General features: G+C 34.7%; 2 protein-coding genes across 4 annotated transcripts; one reads left to right on the forward strand and one right to left on the reverse strand.

Moving 5' to 3' along the window:
- Positions 1–579: 579 nt before the first annotated feature.
- LOC124443217 (AT-rich interactive domain-containing protein 4A-like) lies at positions 580–14446 on the reverse strand. Of its 2 annotated transcripts, none has more exons than XM_046993753.1 (21): positions 14283–14446; positions 13138–13248; positions 12076–12141; positions 11599–11826; positions 11282–11322; positions 10173–10251; positions 10046–10099; positions 9874–9953; positions 9488–9582; positions 9076–9264; positions 8670–8764; positions 8114–8202; positions 6863–7847; positions 6396–6466; positions 5890–6203; positions 5491–5547; positions 4347–4550; positions 3927–4237; positions 3047–3227; positions 2256–2405; positions 580–1888 (listed from the first exon to the last, which is right to left on the reverse strand). In XM_046993753.1, the coding sequence occupies exons 1-21, from the start codon at positions 14319–14321 to the stop codon at positions 1782–1784; spliced, it is 3546 nt and encodes a 1181-aa protein (XP_046849709.1). In that variant the 5' UTR covers positions 14322–14446; the 3' UTR covers positions 580–1781. The 2 variants fall into 2 exon arrangements, with proteins under 2 accessions (XP_046849709.1, XP_046849708.1); XM_046993752.1 differs by having other exon boundaries at positions 580–1891.
- A 954-nt stretch (positions 14447–15400) lies between these two features.
- On the forward strand, positions 15401–17030 carry LOC124443222. 2 transcript variants are annotated; one of them, XR_006947544.1, is made up of 3 exons: positions 15401–16042; positions 16261–16563; positions 16723–17030. XR_006947544.1 is itself a non-coding variant. In XM_046993758.1 (2 exons), the coding sequence occupies exons 1-2, from the start codon at positions 15473–15475 to the stop codon at positions 16441–16443; spliced, it is 753 nt and encodes a 250-aa protein (XP_046849714.1). In that variant the 5' UTR covers positions 15401–15472; the 3' UTR covers positions 16444–16664. The 2 variants fall into 2 exon arrangements, 1 of the variants encoding a protein (XP_046849714.1); XM_046993758.1 differs by lacking the exon at positions 16723–17030 and having other exon boundaries at positions 16261–16664.
- Positions 17031–19473: the final 2443 nt, after the last annotated feature.

Raw genomic sequence — 19473 nt, forward strand, 5'->3', positions numbered from 1 at the left:
CTTTTCGTACAACTCTTTGCGCTGCAAAAGTAATCAACGTGAATTCTATCTTTTGAATCACAGTGTATTGTGTATTTTTTTCAACTCAAACAACGAGCTGAAAGAAACGATTTTCACTATTCCAACACTTATTCCAAAATACTTACACTGAGAACAACGAAGTCTCGCTTTCTACGTTTCGAAGAACTTGTCATATCTTTATCTCATTTTTCTTTGAAAAAGAGATATCATTATTAAAGCATGTTGCGTTTGTTCCATGTATTTTGAACAGTATTTTGAAGACACAACCTCTTTCAAACCTCAACAAAAAATGTCTATTGTCAACACTACAAAATTTTTCGCGCCAAAACCTTTCAAACAATCCAGTCAACTAAACAAAGATCAGAACTGATTACACCATGACCTGTGTTATCAAGAAAACCTGGAATTACAACTTACAACAAAATCACGCAAATGTTCACCTTATAACGTTATGTATTGGTATTTTATTTTGATTGAAAGACCAAAAAAATCCCAGTGCATATTGAAACACATAGTTCCCAGGCCTGTTGAAATCAATGAAAACAACGCAGAGAAAACTTAAAATTTCATTCAGCATTAAATATTGTGAAAATATATAGATATACATTCAATATTATTTACACATTAAGTATTACAAAACAAGAGGATTTTCTTTTTACTTACTACTTGCACTTACGCAATTGCATGTTGATAAGTTAATCATGCTATTCACATCATATTAGAGTAAAAGAAAATTGATAAAAAATGCTTAGCATCTTTGTAGTCAAGTATTTACAATCCATGCATTCACTGACAATAGGTCTTAGTTGAAAGATGCCCTAGTAAACAGTTAGAAAGGAGTTGCTTCATCATGCGCGCATGCAGTCTGCGTCGTTTTCAAGTATACATAAATGAAAAATTGTCAGAAATTGTACGACAAAAAGTAAACAAGCGCTCTCGATTTACGAAGCTGAACCTGCAATGTAAGATCTACTTATTATAAGCAAAACAAACACGTAACCTTACATAGTTAAGCAATTATTTCCGACAAACGTAATGCAAGTTAATAAACCTAACGATGACATGAACACCTACACTCCGCGCGTTCATTTTCAGAAAAAAACCCACCTAAGAACGAGGTTGCGATTGCAGTGCATTACTTCATTTTAATAGCTCAAACACAACGCTTTTTTTTATATACGCAAAAGAAATATTTCTGTTTGCAGACGTTCCGAATGTATCAAGTTTCTGTCCAAATTTGAAAGGTAATTTGTTAGCTGCAACATGAGCTTGGAATTAATAATATATCGCGAAAAAAGGCATGCGAAGTATTGATGCGCATGAGATGACAGCACTTACTTTAGTTCCTTATAAAACAATATTTACACAAGGAATAGTTTAGAGCGAGAGATTTTGACAAAATTTTGTAAAACACGTCCAAATTAAAGTATTCTCTTTTCAATCTTCCATGAGGAACAATCTTCATACAACAGACTTTGTGATATGAACTGAACTTCATAATTGACACTTGTTGAAGTTTGTTAAAAACTGTTTACCAGGGCATTAAAATATCCAATTCATATTCATATTTATAGTTTAAATTACCTCTGTTGATATGGCTCGTTGTGTCAACTTGCCTCGCATAGGATTTGTTAATTTTCAATTTTGTATTCATAAATATGAGTTTCATTATCTTCCTTTCATTCAATATCGATACATATTTCTCTTGTCAAATAAATAAATCTTACGATTGATTAAAAATTCACGTTTCCAATCCACCATCATCTGCATTCCACGGCAGCAGGTGGGTTTGAAGACGTGACTGCGTTTGTTGTTGCCAAAGGAGATGAGCTGGAAGACCTGGTTGTATTTTCTTCGGCAGACAATTCTTCTAAAAGATATTTAAGGTGAGTGGAGGCATCGTTCAGGTATTCTTATATTGTATGTTCTTCACATGAACAATGAAATTATCGATAAGCTATGGTCAACAAACTCCATTCATTGATGACAGTTCACAACATGATGGTAGAGTAAAACGTCAGTCAAGTATAGAATTAATGATCTAAATTGCAAATTTCGGGCTTTCTTAGCTCTTTTAGGTAATAACTGTCTTATCAAATTGTTGAAATTTTCATTATAAGTATTGTAAGTATCGTCACTTCCCATAAGAACGCCTGCTGGCAGTTCAAATACGTGGGGCCATGTCTCGATAATCACAATATCGACATCGACGTACTAATTGCTTTTAAACGAACCTTCTCTTTTTCTTTTCAGTCTTCGTTTCTTCTTCCTATCAATGTTGGCAAGTTCAGACTTCAGCTCACCATAAACTTTACGAATATCTTTTATTTTTTCCGTAAGAAGACGAATTCTTTCCGAGCTTTCTTCGTTCTTCAATAACTCCTCTAAAGAGTAAATAAAAATGTCACAATGAAAAATCAAGTGACATAGAAGTGCAACATGAACTTATTACAGAGTTATTCAGTAAAGAAAGAGAATGTTATGTGATGACATAAGCTAAGGAAATAAAAAGTCGTATTTAAGTTGTGAACACTTTTGCCAAAAGCGTATTAATGATTGTCAAAATTCAAAGATTAAGGCACTATTTCTGGAAGGCGTTAAATCCTTTTCCACTTAGGATAATTTGGTGGTGGTGGTTGTGGTCGTGGTGGTACTGGTGGTTGTGGTGGTAGTGGTGATTGTGGTCGTGGTGGTGGTTGTGCTCGTGGTGGTGGTGGTTGTGCTCGTGGTGGTGGTGGTTGTGCTCGTGGTGGTGGTGATTGTAGTCGTGGTGGTGTGAGTGGTGGTGGTAATGGTGGTGGACAACTTAATGACTTTGAACTTAAATAATCTGAACTCAAGTTTCCTAGGCAAGTTCCTGTGCATAAATAAGCATGGGTTCCTACTGTCAAATCAAAAATAGTTGAACTCTCATATATATATATTCAATAACAAAACAAAAGTAAATTAAATAAGTGGTCTGTTTTCATCTTTTATTTTGCACTAGTTCCTAAGACCGAAAATCAAAAAAAAATTCCAGTCAAACCTAAATCTTCAGTGAAATTATATCTTGGTGTCCAAGAAGGTGACAACATCACAGTGACTGAAGGCGCTGTCGTTGTACCGTTTGGTAAATCTGTGGATTCGAAGGAAGAATAGGAGCTCAGAGTTCTGCCTTTTCTCTCGCGTCGACATTTGCCACGACGACTCGTCGTATGTTTTTCATGCTACATATGTAATAAATGATCATAGAGAAAATGCATCCGTCTAGTCACTGCATTACGCAGGACCATTTAATTAAAATACATGAAACGCTACCTGTAATAGAAAAGTCTTGAAGCCAAATTTTACACCCAGACACGCATGTGTAGTCAATCAATTTTCACCCCGCGAGAGAATCTCGAAACACCACACACTCGTGTTTGGGTGTAATCTCGCGTGTCTGGGTATAAAATTTGGCTTCAATTATTTGCTTCAGGTGGCATTCCATGTATTTTAGTTCAATACGCAGGACTCTGGAAATCACATCCGACAAAGACTCTAGACTAGGGTATAAAAGGACTAAAGATTCATCACTCAGAGTAGACTGTCGACATTGTAGACTGGAGAATGTAAACAGTGACGTCACCAGCTCGATAAGTGAAGGGGACAATATTCACATATTCATTTTTTAATCCCTAAGAAACAATTGATTCCAAAGGAACTTAAAACGCAAACAAGACGACAATTTCATAATTTCGGATTATGTTTTACTCTAATACGCAAGAACATCCATATTATGAATAAAATCCCTCTCACTTATCGAGCTGGCGACACCACTGAATGTAAAAACATAAGAACTCAATTTTCCACATCAGATCACTACTAATGAAGGCACTACGCTAAAGTATACAAAAAATCAATACATTGGATTGCATATAAAAAACCTTTTTCTCGTCCAATGATGACGAGCTATCCTTGTCCTTAGTTCCCATGCACTTTTTCGCATCTTTAATACAGTCTTCCAAATAGCCTTCAGTATTGGGAAATCCCCCAACATATGGATCAGGTGAGGAGCACGTAGTCGGAAGCTGCTCGGAACAAGTAAGATCGGGACCAGACGTGTCATCGGTGGCTGTCGTTGATGCTTGTTGTATTTTTGTATTTTCTGAAGCCTCAACCTCGAAAACCTCCTCCTCAGACGAATCCTTATCCTCAGGTTTCTTCTTGACAGGAGGAGAATCGCACGATGATTTCTCTAAAGAGTTAAAAAAAATTAGCTCATCACCTAATTTGGTAACAAGGTAACTTATTGTTTGCAGCATTTTTCGATATCATTTTGTTTTTTACAACAATCGAAAAAATACCTTTGTCATTCGTACGTGTTCGTTTTAAATTGCTTGATGCGTTTCGCTCAGCACTACAGTCGGCCAGGTTTCCCGAAGATTCGTCTGAATTTAACAATTTTATGTTGCTCTGTTTCTCTTCCAACTTAATCTCGTCCTCTGACGTCTTATCCGAAGCATTTTCCATTTTGGTGTCCGGACTCTTCTCAGAAAGCGCATCTTTTTCTAAATATAATGTGTGATACGTGATTTAGTAACAACTCTAAAGGCACGTTGAGTGTATAGGCAGTTAGGTCAAAGAAAGCTAATGCAAACCACTTCATGTAAGAATATGTATAACGTTTTAATTAGATTTTATTACCAGCTGTGACGGATACAGGGTATGTCAAAATAAAACACAAAAGCTGCAGGGTTGAAAATATTTTGAAGATGAAATAGAGCGGCTATAATATATTTTAATTTACACTGGATCTACCATTTAATACCTCCACCATCTATTATAGATGGATTTTCTGGTGTTGAGGTGAGGTGGGATTAATGTGGGTAGGTGCGCCCCCAAACATCAGATTTAACCCCCCTTAATAAATTGTTCATCTCTCTAAAATCATTGTAACCCCCCGAATGTCCAGCTAAACAAATCAGTAGTACAGTTGAACTGAGTTTTTTCTAGGCATTGTTTCAACTTTCTAAACTATCTACAGTGGCTACACAACCAGACGTCCAAACCGCCCCTAAAATCCAGACCCTTATTTTGTCTTACGTCACTTCCTTACCAACTCACCTCGCTAAAATTTTAAACATTCCCCTAAAATAGTATGAAAATCTTTTCATGTTTTTGTACATGAACCTTTGTTAACATTTTGTAAACATCGCCATTTTACGTAGATAAGAATTAAATTTGTATTAAACAGTAATATGCGCTTGATGTCTAACTTTAGTTAAATCCTACAACACTCATCAGAACATCTAATGATGAAGACTCAGAAGACTTTTTAACAATGACAATCATGTAAGCCTATAATGACAAAACGTACTGTTGTAGTCTGACTTCTACATGCATTGTTATTTTCGTTTAGGTTCATCCGTGGTAATAAATATTCTACACGCTTCGTCGAACACAGCACAGAAGAAAATTAAAGAACAGAAGAAAATTAAAGTGGCATACCTGTTTCCACCGTCATTGTGAGCGAGTTTCGTCTTGTAATTCGGGTAGCGTGTTTTACTAAATTTTCAAAATAAAATTATACGTATAAAAACATGTCACATTTTCCACAAAGCACAAACAAAAATAATCGGAATCAAAGAAAACAAGCCAGCACGTTGTACCAGGTTTGCAAGGATATTATAGTTTTGACATGACTGATGAAAAACGTCAAAAGTATTTCAAACATAACAATAGCAGTACATTTTAATTTTACGTTTCTTGCACTTTTTTAGGTTATAATATTTTGAAAATAATTGCAGGACATACATTGATAGCAAAGATTGATCACTGACATATTTATCCTGTAATAATAATTGAATGAATTCCCATGAATTTGCTTTGACTACTCTTTACACAAACCTTCTGAAATAGCATCCATTTTTTCACTGCCATTATCCTTTTTGTTTTTACAACCTCGGCTATTACCATTCCTAGAGTTTGTAGCTGTATTTGTAACAGGCGAGGGCGTTCTCTTTCTACCCCTACCCCCATGGCCTTTAACCGCATGATTTGCAGAGTTCTTGCCATTCCTCCTCAGAGAATGCTTGGCTGTTGCTCTTGCAGTTGGTTTGACGTTCACTTTTGAGTTTTTTGTCGTTTCCTTGTTTGTTCGAGTACGGATTTGAGCCATATCCCGTCCAATAATCCTTTCGTCTCCTATCCACTCATCGTGCCTAAAATAAAAGATGTTAGTAAAATGTTAACAAGATCTGGAAAGTTGTAATGAATTCTTGCATTCAAACGGCGAACTTTAACTTAAAAAATTACGTATCGAAAAAGATGATGTCATTCATCAACATCGAGGGTGGTAACCTATTGCTAAGTTTGTGACCTTCAAGCTTACGTTCAATTTAGGTTGGACACACCTTGCATTCCATCCTTGATAATGAACAAGATAATAAAGCCCTTCTTCTGCATTAGGATCCACACAGGTTACCTGAAAAAATAAACACGACAAGGTCAGACGAAGAGAGTTGCAGACATTGCAAAGCCTTTTAATGACCAACATTCTTGGCAAATAATGCTTCCTTCAACGAACAGTGAACTTCTCATTACCTGTTGTCAAAAACTTTCCTTTAAGTATGTAAAGTAAATATACAGTTAATACAACAGGAAATAAACTAAATACGTCGACACACGTTTGAAACTCCATAGTCAACATTGCATCAGCGAGAATAAGCGCCATAGGTAACCAAAGACTCGTAATTACTACTCATCCATAAAAAGTGTAGTCTCTAATAACCACTCTCCCACGTGACTTTGTTAACAACTAGTTATTAACTCAATTGATTACGTAATACAAATCGTCCCAGTCCCTGACACGCATTCCTACCTTAGCATGATAGACTGTCGTATTCCTTCCCCGTCCATATCTTACATCGATGCGATCATCTACTTTGTATTCAAAACAATTGTCCATTTCATCAACAACGACGTCACCCTTGGTCACATTCTTCTGCTCAACTTTCTTCTTACACTTCTTTCTCTCCACGCGATCATCGCTATCCACAGTTACAGATGTACCGCTGGGGCTATTTACAACATCCACTGTATCTTCCTCCTCAGAACATTCCTTCGCGAAAGACACATCCATTTTCTGCGTATCCTCTCGGTGAGAACCATCGCCTCCACCTTCGTCAAGGGGGTCCTCCTTATCTCGGCAATTCTTCATATCGTTTTTTACATTCAATTCCCGGTTCAAATTCTTAGAATCCTTACATCCTTCGTTCGTATTTTCATCAAAGGAGTGTTCAGTATCACATTCTTTGTGATATTCGCGGTCAGCGTCCATATTTTGAGATCCAGGCTCGACATTCTTAACAGGACTCTTCAATTTAGAATTTCTATCTTTTTTACAAGAGTTCGCTATTGTCTCACATGAATCATCCGTAATGCCAGAAACTTTCAGAGCATTTTTATTAGGAATACTCTCCGTTTTTGCTCGCAACTCACGAGCGTCGCAAACATTAGGCTCTGAAGGAGAGCCAGTGCACTCCGATGGACTTACGGAACCTACCGATCTAGGTGAACACGGAGAACGAGGAGCACACGCAGGAGAGCTAGGGGACTTTAACGATTGCGTACGATCTGGTTTGGCTTTTCGTACATACCTGCCCCGCTTGGATGGGGATTTTATTATGGATATGATTTTGCTATTTTTATTATCTTTCTCTGAATCGGAAACAACAGGTGTTTCAGTTTCATGATTTGAATTTGCCAACTTCGAATTTTCGTCTTCTTGAGGCAACTTCAACCTCATTTTTCCTTTTTCAATCTGTTCAGCTTCACGACAATGAACCTCAAAGTCGTATAAATATCTGAAACGAAAACGAAACTCGTCAATAAAGATACAGTCTTAATAAATATACAAATGTTCACCTTAAAATATCACACCATTCACAAAAAAAAAATATTTAGGAAATAAAAGATGTTTAATATAAAGTTAAAACAAAATTTTTAAGTTTATAAATGACATGCAGTGATGATTGATTTGCAAAGTCTCTTTCATTGATTTAATTGTTAAGCTCAGATCGGCTATAGACAAATTAGCGCACGCGTTGAATTATTGTTATTTTACTATCACCTTTCGTAAGCAGTTCTTATATGATAAGCAGAAGCTGAGGAAACAACCGGAATATTCATCTTTTTGTACACAGATTGCCATGATTCCACCTGAACGATAGAGTCATTTGAAAAGCAAAATAGTGGTAGTGGTATATTAAACAATGAATTCATTGGGGGTGATAAAGCCAATTTCAAGTGTGCGTTCAGCAGAGATAAAATCACGTTTGAAGCTTGCATGCATATAACTGACCAGTTGATCTGGCTAGTCACGACATGACATGATTGACTTCATGTCTTCCCAGCACCAAATTAAATTTACTCGACTGAAGTCACACCTTCCCGAATTACACCTCAAAGAAACCTTCCTATTCCCAGCATTAAAATCAAGTCAACAATCTTTTTTACCCAAGAAATCAACACGAGTAATATCATTTGTAACAGAAACATCGTGATGAGTGCTAATGCCTCTCAAACCTATTTTAACTTCGAAAAACCCCTAAAATTCCTGGCGGATGACCATTTTCTTTAAACAGAAGTAATAGACTTCAAAAATGTACGTATGCCACGCGACAAACCTTTTCCATTCCATGCATCTTGAGAACTATTCTGTACAGTTTATATAAATCAAGATCACGATGAGCGAGAACTGGGACACGCTGAAGCGGAGTGCCTTGACAAAAAAAGAAATGAAATGCGAAAACTTGAAAACTACAGAAATATTTTACAAAATAGAGATATCACTCTATTATCATGTCACGAAATCGAGGACAAAAATTTTTTAAGTTCGAAACTATGGTCGTGATAATGGTTTAACTTGTGATTAGCAAAGGCGAGATTCAATTTCTTCAAGTTCAACGACGCTATGCGTATAAACAGGCAACAAACAATTTTTTATTATTTACAAGCATCTGTGAAAAAGTTGTAAACTACGTCGTAGTAGTAGTAACTACGACCAAAAGTAAAGTTTCATATGAAAGTTACCTTTTTCGTCAAGAAATTTATTTAGCTTCTCCAGGAATATGTTTCTGTCGTTTTCATCACCATCAGACTCAGCCTCACTACAAGAAGAATGTTCACCATTCTCTTTGTGCTGCGCCTCAACAAGGCTTTCATCATTCCAGTTCTCGGGCAACTGATCTGTTTCTAAATACTTCAGAGCATTCTCGACAGCTTGAAGAATAAATAGATCATACATACAGTGTGCAATGTATGACAAAAAATGATTGGACAAATTGTCTCAGCATGGGAAAACTATAGGAAACTTTAGTACGACTTTGTAAGACTTTGATATAGTACAGTCCGTTTTCTTTCAAATTTGTCTAAAGCTTATCTGTGATGCGCACAAAAATACAGAATCAGAAGAACGACACAAAACAACATGGTATTACGATACCTGACTTTAAGCCTGGATTTTCTCCTTTCGTCAAAATTGAATTCATAGCACTTTCTTTGGAGAACTCTTTTACATCTTTAAAATTAACTTCCATTCTAAGTAAAACACAAAAAAAATATAAATGATCACGCAAATTACCAAGTAAATTTTTACACACATAAATAACAACGTCAACATTGATGAAGTCAAGATAAAACATCAAAAACAACCACAACAAAAGCCAATGCGGTCATAAAACGCAGACCAATTCCTGGCAATCAGATGCATTAAAATCGATAGATCGTTAAAAAAACAAGTGAAAATTACTTCAACATGCATTATTCCTAAATGGTGACTTTATCCAAACAGACAGAAGCCGTTTTGCGCATGTCGCGAATGAGACTTACTGCTTTCCATCTTTGAATGATCTCACAAGCACATTATCGGGACTTTTCAAATCACCACGAATTTCAGAGGAAGAGAGAAGCTGAAAGGAGAAAAAACATACAAGAAATCTGAGAAATCTTTAAGAGCGATGCAAGAGAAAGGAATTGCGACGAATTTATGAACTATTCTCACCAAAACTGGCAGTTGAAAAGTTTTCTTTTTTTCTGTAAAGTTTATCAAGACAACCTTTAAAATATAGAGCAACGTTACACGGCAGCACGCAAGTCATAGTTTTTTTTGCTCTACACGATTTCCCTACCTTTTCAAGACTGTTTTCATCTTTCACGCTCAACTTTCTTCTCACAGTCAAGTCATCAGTATCATTGTTCTCATCTAAGCTAGTTTTCATAAAGAATACATGAGCATTGTTAGCACATACTGAAGTTGGTAACTTAAATGTAAAACTGAAATGATTAGTCAGCGGATTAATGAAGCCACTGGCCATTCACGACGATTGGGGAGTTTGTTCAAAATATGAGTTGGTACAATAAAATTAATAGGAATACTATGTTACTATATTATAATACTAAGTTACAAAGAAGTTTGTCACCAGAACTGCTGTAATTTACCACAAAACTAAGATTATTAGGATGTTTGCAAATTTAGCCAATCATTTGCAAGGCTGTACATGAAAATATATCATAAACATAAAAGTTCTGCTCATCCATAATACTTGACTCTCCAACATCTTCTAATAAGTTAAAATTAACACCCTGTTTTTGATAACTTAAATTCTTTTCTCCGTTCAAATAAACGATACGCTCATCCATTCCTCTTCCAATCTTTATTTCTGTTTTCATTCTCTAAATTCCATTTCTGTTTGATCTTAATTATTTGCATCATGAGCATACATGTTGCATCAAATCCAGCAGTTAAGCATCAGTCTTTGGCTCAAAGTTACTGGTTAACATACCTCAGACTTTTTAACACTCGTGATTTGTCCCTGAGATTTATGGTTTAAGGTCTCATCTCAGTGTCTCACAGTTTAACTGTGAATCTCACTGGTTGTCACAATAAAACCATAATATGTCAATCTCAACAAATAAACAAACTAAAATGGCTATCAGTCTTACGTTTCGTCATGTTTAAAAAACTTTTTTTGCTACATTACGCGTTGTCTATGCAGCATATGTTGAAATTGAGCACTAACAAAATATACTACTATAATTTGTAGAATCCTTAAAGAATACTAAATATGGTATTTGGCAATATTTTTACTTGCATTTAGCTGAACTAAAGAAGCACACACAAATTTTAAACTTTTGACGTTCCTTCATTTTCGCAAACTTAAAAATCTCAAGTAGCTATGTGAGAATTTTTTTGCGAATCTCAAAGTTTGCGAAATACACAGGTATGATAAATCGATACCTTAATGAACTCCTTCGTCCTTTTCTTGGTTTTTTACCTTGCTAAAGAAACGAAAGAGACAGATTATTTTAAAAATGCTCACAAACGTTCATTCCTAAGTAGAAAAAGAGTAACAATCATGTGCAATGGCATAATAAGCATATTTGCATTTCAAAAGAGGGCAAATTTACAGAGTGAATTTTCTGGAAGAGCATTTTCCTCATGCTACACATTAAACATGCAAAGGTGTGTCTTAAAAAGTATATCTTATCTTTTCAATTGAAAGCTGATTCTCGCTACAAAGAGGAAATCTCCCTCCTACAAAAAATATTATCAACCTGCATGACAGGTGTGCCAAAGTTCTCAGGGTCTGTAAGCGGTAGGTGATCAAGAGTTTCGCTTTCATTGAAATGTTTTTCACCCTTGATGCATAGAGAGGTCCTCTTTAGCGTTCTTTCATCACCATCATCAAAAATCACTGTGTATGTGCTTGAGTCTGTTATTTTCACAAGTGTGCCTGCCTTGTCCTGACCATCTTGAACCTTCACCTTTATGTCAGATCCAACCTGCCAGATGTATATCAGTACAATAGAATTATGCAATCTCCAATCCATTGGGAATTTTTGTAGAAGTAAACCACAACATCTATGACCTAAATTAACTCAATTTACTGGTTGCATTAAGTTCAGTTCAGCCATTACATTTTTGTAATCAAAGTAACAATATAGTAATAACATTCATCTATATTTGGACTGTTGCAAATCACCAGATTACATTAGATAGATAGTACCAAATCAAATAAATAGAATAAATACCCTTAAGTTGCCAATAATGGCATCATCCATAACTGTACTGTTTCCACCACCATTTTCAAAATTAACCTAAAAAAATAAACAAAAATAATCAGAGATAACAAGCAAACTAACACACAGCTAATGCATGGCTATTTGCAAAATTCTCATGCAGCTTGTTCTAACTCTTGACAAGTCCACTGAAGGTATTAAGTATTGGTCTAAAATCAAAACTTCAATACAAATTTGCTAAATGAGAAAGAATATGCAAAGACCATACACATGGATTCAAATCAGCAGCTCCGTATTTGCAATTTGTGAATGGAAAATCAATGTTTGTGAAAGCAAGTTATTCTATTTCGCAATTGGCTGGCAACATAGCATTTTGAAACATCATAACACAAGGTGTTGTTCATTAATAATTCAGTACAGCTTTTGACTCAAAATAATGAAAAGTAATCAGCAGATTTTTACTGTCTTAACAGGCATAATATAACATTTACAACGTTGTGAATATTGCTATAAAAAGTAAGTATGTTCATTCATTCATTTTACCACAGGTATTACATAATAACATAAGCATAAATATCAGAAAATTTCTGCATCTTGAGGTTACAAGTAAATATTTAATAAAACAAATGTCTTTTATTTTGATTCCTCTTTTTCTGTTTTACTCAGTTTGCATTAAAATATTTTGTTACTCTGTGGCCTTTATGTGCTGCATCCCTTTGACAGGTACTTTATAGCAACTACAATTAATTACTCTATCTACTCTTTACATCTCTTTAAATGATACAAAGCATTTAAGCTTTACTAATTTAAAGGGACATAAGAAAGGGGGGAGTGGACTTTTCGTAAATGTTCACACAATTTCAAATTTTACCTCCAATACCGTATGAGTTATGACTGTACTTTGGTTTTTAGTAGTAATATATCTTAAGTCAATAACACTAAACTCTCTTTCTTACATAGTACATATGCAAGGACAATGATGAGATTTATGCCTTCATCCAAAAACACGTAATTGCTCTGAGTTAATCAAAGGAAACACTTTATCACTGTTTGTAAGAATTTAAGATTGGATACCTTGCATTTCACAAGCTTCTTTACTGATTTGATGTTTGCCTCACAAAAGGCACCACGATATTTGGCACTAACTTCTGTTCCAACTGGTAAATAAGCCGGTTCTTCAATTGACTACAATAGAAAATTTTAATACAATGTGCAATCACAATCAACATGTTGGTAGATATTTTAGAAATAAAGTCGAAATACACCCATTTCAAGGAATAATTAAAAACTTAGATTAAATTTGGGGCATCCTTTACATTGAACAACAATAAAGATGATTATCTAAAGGTTGTCTGGCTAGGTAAAGGTTCAATTATCCAACATCACCATATTATTTCATGAATCACAATGAATGAGTTAAATCAATATATCTTAAAGAAGTTATTCTATTTACTCCAAATGATGAGTCTTTTGAAAAGTCTTTCGACTTGACGTTATTTACCAAGCAGAGTAAAATAGCCATACACACTTCAATAGCATTTCTTTTTAAAAGTCACAACTGAGCTCTTCAACATGGGGGTCAAATGCACTTATAAAATATAAACGGTTGCACAAACTACATCCTGCGAAGTTGGGAGTAAAGAAAGGCACACATACTATCAAATGTACATCAACAAACATGAAACGCAATTATATGAGCATTCAAAATGACTTTTTCATGAAAAGATCAATGAGTTCATTCTACTATAACAACAAGTTATAAATAACACAATGACAGGAACAAGGGAAAGTGAAGATAAACACAATGTACGAATGTTTTTTCCACATACGACCTTCTCTCTTAAGAAGAGAAAGAGACCGTGATGCATGGAAATACTAAAAAAACAAACACGCAATTCTCTGACGTCTGGCTATAATACAAGAAGAGAGAAAATTAAACAGAAACTTCAAACATAAACATGGCAAGAATCGAAGCACAATAATCAAAATCATTTTACACAACACACGCCAACTTTTAATGAAAGTAACATTCAATAAGCATACGACAATATATGCTCAAAGAGAAAAATTGCTGAATATTTAGCTTGTTCACAGAAGAAGGTTGTGTGGAAATAGAAAATTCTGACATACAGTCATTTTGAAAAACCCCAACAATATGTATACATTTATATAAATGTCACGAGCTTCCACACTCTCTAAAAGATAAAGCAAAAGCTTACCTGTCGAATATAGGTCGACTCCTTTCTGCTTGCACTCATTTTCCTTTAAAGAGCACATTCAAATTATAGGGAGAGTGTCAAAAAATTCAAACGTGATTTCCTAAAAATTTCTCTAAACATGACACGAAACGTTGAACTCGCAACACAAGGACGCTCGATCTACCCTCCTTCCTTCAAACTTTAGGGGGTTGCTGCTTCTGATTGGTCAAAAAACGTTCTTCGCATAATTTAAGGTACTTTTCCTAATTATGACTTCTATATATGGAAAATATACACTATTTACTTCCGCTTAACGGAGCAACCGCTGTCCGACTTTATCACTGTGTCAAAATTTTGTAAACAAATTTTCAAAGAATAAATAAAATTGCGATCTCGTAAGTTCCAAATGATTTTTATTATCACAATAACAATCCGTTATATCTTGCTTTGTTGTCATCTTGCGAACTTTTCATTTCATTTTTCCGTATGATATTTATGTCTTTTATAACTAGAGATTCAAAAAAAACGTGCGACGAAAACGAGCTTTAGGAAACTGATTACTACCGATCTATTTCCGGCAGTCGACGATTAATGTGAAAAGTCTTATAATCGATTGATAATAGAAAATTAGGAATGGTCTGTTTCATATCGTCTCTCCATTGAGGAATCTTTGTCTTTATGGAGGCATTGGATTTATGAAGATTGCTAGTGAAATTGGTATTTCTAACTATTCAATGTTTATGGTTTGCCAATGCAAACCAGGCCAAATACAACACTTTCACGGGTTTGAGCCAGTTTGAGTTGTACTCAAGTCGTGTTTATTTAATCAGAGTCAAAAGTCAAGTCCAAATACATGCTTACATAGCTTTATTTATGCAGTTTCCGTTTGTCTCATATGCAAATTTTAGGATATATCAAAAGTCTACTGAAAGTTGTTCCTTGTTGAGGCTTTTTCTTTAACTTTTTTTACAAAATCGAACTTATTCAACTGGTCAGTGCAATCTTCAGAACCATATCGTCTATGAGATCTTGAAAAAGTTTGTATATTAGGGATTTCTACCATTTATGTAAATGTTAATTGTATAACCATTGAAATAGTATGACCATAGTTTAAAGAGTATCACATACACGCCCACGTGACTGTTGCTATAGAAACATTTGCAACATGTCTAGGAATAAATTTAAATTGACAATTTCGATATACGTGTATCATGATGACAATTTACACACAATATACGAAACATTTTAAAGGTCCAAAGTGGGATAGCTTTGCCATAAACGAGTACAATCGAAAGCTAGCTTATCGAATTGGTAGGCGAAGTGTTGAGCAACGGCACGAGTCGTTTGTATGGGATACTTCGGAAGACAATGCTAGAGTAAGTAGCGTTCTCGAATTTGGCAACAATAACCTAGAAAACAAGTCCACAACTCAAAGAAAAAAAAGGGGTGTGAACAGAAATAAAAATCTGCCGAAACCAGTTGTAAATAAAAATAAACTGCGTACAAGACGTGCCTCCAAGATAGGTCATACTGGCTTAGAAATAAACAAGAATGTTGAGAAGGTTGAGAGTGGCAAGAAATCTGTTGGCCAAAATAATAATGATTTTGGACAACAAAAAGAGCAATCTTGTAGAAGGAAAGCAAAGAATGGTTTTTCATGGAATCAATCAAAGACGAAGGATGGAAAAAAGCCATTTACTTGCCGTTGTTCGGCAAAAAATTCGTCCTCGGATAGACAATTTACGAATGAAAGACCAAGTGTCAAAACTGATGCGAAAGATGTGAGTCTAAATATTAATTTTTAATGTATATCTTTTCAAAGAAATTTTATTTTCAAATCTTATAAAACAAAGACAACAATTTTACTTTGTCTTTTGTGGTTCATGTCCACCTTTTTGCCATTTTGACATTTCAAGGCACTTGTTTGCTTTATTTATAATGCTTTGTTCACATAATTCTTTCTAACTATTTTCTTCTTTTTGCTCCAACCATATTCCAGGTTTATCCTGCTTCCCTTCGAGCAATGAAACGACAGCAGCTTGACATTGCCAGGAGATTGAAACAAAATAAGAAAAGCATGAAACAAAAACAGGAACTTTCAAAAAAAAAATACTTGGTAAAGTTCTCCCCTGTATTCATGACTGAGTACCAAAGAAGTTACTGTAGCATGGATCAATTTTGACCACGCCAAGGAAACTGCTCACTTTCAATGTTGTGGCAAGATTTAAAGTGTTTGTAATATGTCTCTTTTAACTGTCTGCTGATATCATTCACTTTAGTACCTACATAACTAGATTCATAGGTGAGATTCATTAGTACAAAAAATTACAGCATAGGAACAGGCCCAAACATGGCCTAAAATTTTCCATTTTGTTAAACTTGGAATGAATTTCATTTTTGAAATTTTCAATGTGTATTTATTGCAATTGGTATTAATCATTGTTTTCAATTGCATTTACAGGTCAAAGAGTGAGAATAATTACTGCTGAATGCAAAATTTGAGCTTCAGTTGATTTCAAAAATAGCAATGAAAACTAGAAAAACTAGAACACTAAAATAACGAAAAACTAGGTACACAACGCGTACATGTGGGTAGCCTGCTAATAAAATAAAGTTAATGAATCATAAATGAACATAGTTTCAATAATATTACATATTTAATAGAAATACACAAACACAAGTAGAAGCACATGAACACAAATAAAAGTACACGAACACAAATAGAAGTACACGAACACAAATAGAAGTACACAAATACAAATAGAAGTACACGAACACAAAAGAAGTACACGAACACAAATAGAAGTACACAAACACAAATAGAAGTACACGAACACAAATAGAAGTACACGAACACAAGTACAAGTACGCGAACACAAATAGAAGTACACGAACACAAATAGAAGTACACGAACACAAGTACAAGTACGCAAACACAAATAGAAGTACACGAACACAAAAAGAAGTACACGAACACAAATAGAAGTACACGAACACAAATAGAAGTACACAAATACAAATAGAAGTACACGAACACAAAAAGAAGTACACGAACACAAATAGAAGTACACGAACACAAATAGAAGTACACGAATCTTGAACAAGTTTGGCGTAATATCAAATATACAATTTTCTTTAAACTATGTGGATTAAATCTACATTATTCGGTAGCTATATACTTCAAGCATACCAACATGAATGCATTGCGTACCTATTTTTTTTAAATCATGTCATTGTATTTAATAAACACAGTGCTTTGGGAGATATACCTAAAGACCAAGAATTGAAAAAGAAACGTGAATTTTCATGAAAGCTACAATAAATAATGTTATTAAAAATGGCTTCGCTTGGCCCCAAATGTGGACACTGCTTTTTTCCAAAACTAAACTAATTGGGAGGGAAAACCTGTGGATCCGGTAAAAAACCCTCCAATAAAAGAAAAGATCAAAAGTTTAGAAAAATTTCTTTAAATTTTCGTAGTTTTAAGATATTTCATCATTTTCAATTTCTTGTTTTCAATGATCCCGATGATCTACTTTAACATGCAGCATAGTTAGATCGTACGTCGTACAATCTTATAACAAATTTACAGAGCGACAAAAAAGCGGCCTGACTACCTTTGACACAGCGAATACTTCGTGTTCGAATAAAAGAAACGGAAACTTTGGTAGAGAACAAAAAATGTAAGAGTGCAGAGTGTTAAAAAAAATTTTAATAAACAGACGAAAAACGAAAACTAATAGCATCCCATATATAAATCATATGAAAAAATTATTCAGAACGCATGACCTGACCATTCACCTGCCAACAACAATGAAAAAAAGAAATGACCAAAGTGACGTCATGACTTGCATAAAAATCATTTTTGATGTCTACTAAACTTCATTCGATTCAAAGTTTCTATGTTGCTTCATTAAGACCTTAATTAATAGCTGGCTTTCACTCGTGTGTTTTTTCAGAAAATTTAACAATTGCGAAAATTTAGTTTTACAGGAATTTTTAACGGTTGAATTTGAAAATGTGTTGTGAAAATAACATGCATAACGGCATAACGAAAGTTGCAATGTCAATCTTTCAATAAGGACGCTTGTTTCTTGGTGCTTCTTATCCGACTTGATCGTTCATTATTGTCCAGTAGTAGGCCTACAGACATAGCTACTCAATAAAAAAACACGTTATAAATGTCAGCATAATGAATGATTAAAAACATAAATTAAATATATTGAAATGAACAAAACTTTAATACCTGATTTCCAAGCGTTGTCCTGGTCAGTCTGATCCAGGTGACGTTGTCGGTCTCTTTCTTTTTTTCTTCGCCGCGCAGTTTTTACGTGTATATCTTAGAAATTTATTGTAACATTTTTATCTTAGAAATTCGATGAACCCTACTTGCAGCATTGCAATTTTCTTTATAAACGTTAAACGTAATTAGTAAAAAGTAGCGAGTGAAAGCCAGCGATTTTCTTAAAGCAAGTGACATCTCTTATCGACATTTTTTTAATTTGGGTGTTTTTCATGATTAAGGTTAGAATTATAAAAATAGATCATCAGGATCCTTTTTTTAACTATCTCATGCAGTTACTCATATCAGTTAATTTTAACACTCTATATATATAATATATATAAACCACAACTTACAAACCACAAGACATGAATCGTGTTTTTCCACTCGCTTGTTTTTCATCTTCGTAGAATATAGTCCATTTTTATTGTCCAATCACCTCAATGTTAATGTTCATACGTACATATGCCGTTATGCGATGTCCATTCAATATGTTTATCTCATTCCATACACGAAGTAACCATCATCATTAACCAATAAAAGTAGCTGCTTATATTATGAATCGCCATAATGCACTCTTATGGTAACTTCAAGCGAAGGAAAAGGGTAACTTCAATATCCCAGTTATATCATCACTCAAAGAATGCTTAGTGCAGAGCTGATCTTCTGTAGTGTCAGCTGACCACCTTTAGGTGGGCTCATATAACAATGGGGCCCATCATCATTATATGAACAAACAACTGACATCAACAGAGAATCCAAACTACAGATCAACATTCTTGGCCATGAATCACCATGACACATGAATGACTAACTAGTAAGAGTGATTGAAGTGAATGACACAAGCGGTAAAGGGACTTTCACGACTCCATCCATTTGGGATCTACAATATAAGAAAAAATGAATCGCATGTATGAGATTTCATGATGA

Source organism: Xenia sp. Carnegie-2017, unplaced genomic scaffold, assembly GCF_021976095.1.
Source record: "Xenia sp. Carnegie-2017 unplaced genomic scaffold, XeniaSp_v1 HiC_scaffold_20, whole genome shotgun sequence".
NCBI lineage: Eukaryota > Metazoa > Cnidaria > Anthozoa > Malacalcyonacea > Xeniidae > Xenia > Xenia sp. Carnegie-2017.

What these genes read in the sequence shown, in the direction of transcription:
- LOC124443217 (XM_046993752.1), bottom strand. Translation starts at nt 14,321, where the DNA reads ATGAGTGCAAGCAGAAAGGAGTCGACCTATATTCGACAG. An exon ending in CCATTATTGGCAACTTAAGG is followed by an intron (nt 11,827 to 12,075) that starts GTATTTATTCTA and finishes TACATCTGGCAG; the next exon opens with GTTGGATCTGACATAAAGGT. An exon ending in ACTGAAAAGAAAAAGAGAAG is followed by an intron (nt 1,892 to 2,255) that starts GTTCGTTTAAAA and finishes AATATCTTTTAG; the next exon opens with AAGAATTGTCTGCCGAAGAA.
- LOC124443222 (XM_046993758.1), top strand. Translation starts at nt 15,473, where the DNA reads ATGATGACAATTTACACACAATATACGAAACATTTTAAAGGTCCAAAG. An exon ending in TCAAAACTGATGCGAAAGAT is followed by an intron (nt 16,043 to 16,260) that starts GTGAGTCTAAAT and finishes ACCATATTCCAG; the next exon opens with GTTTATCCTGCTTCCCTTCG.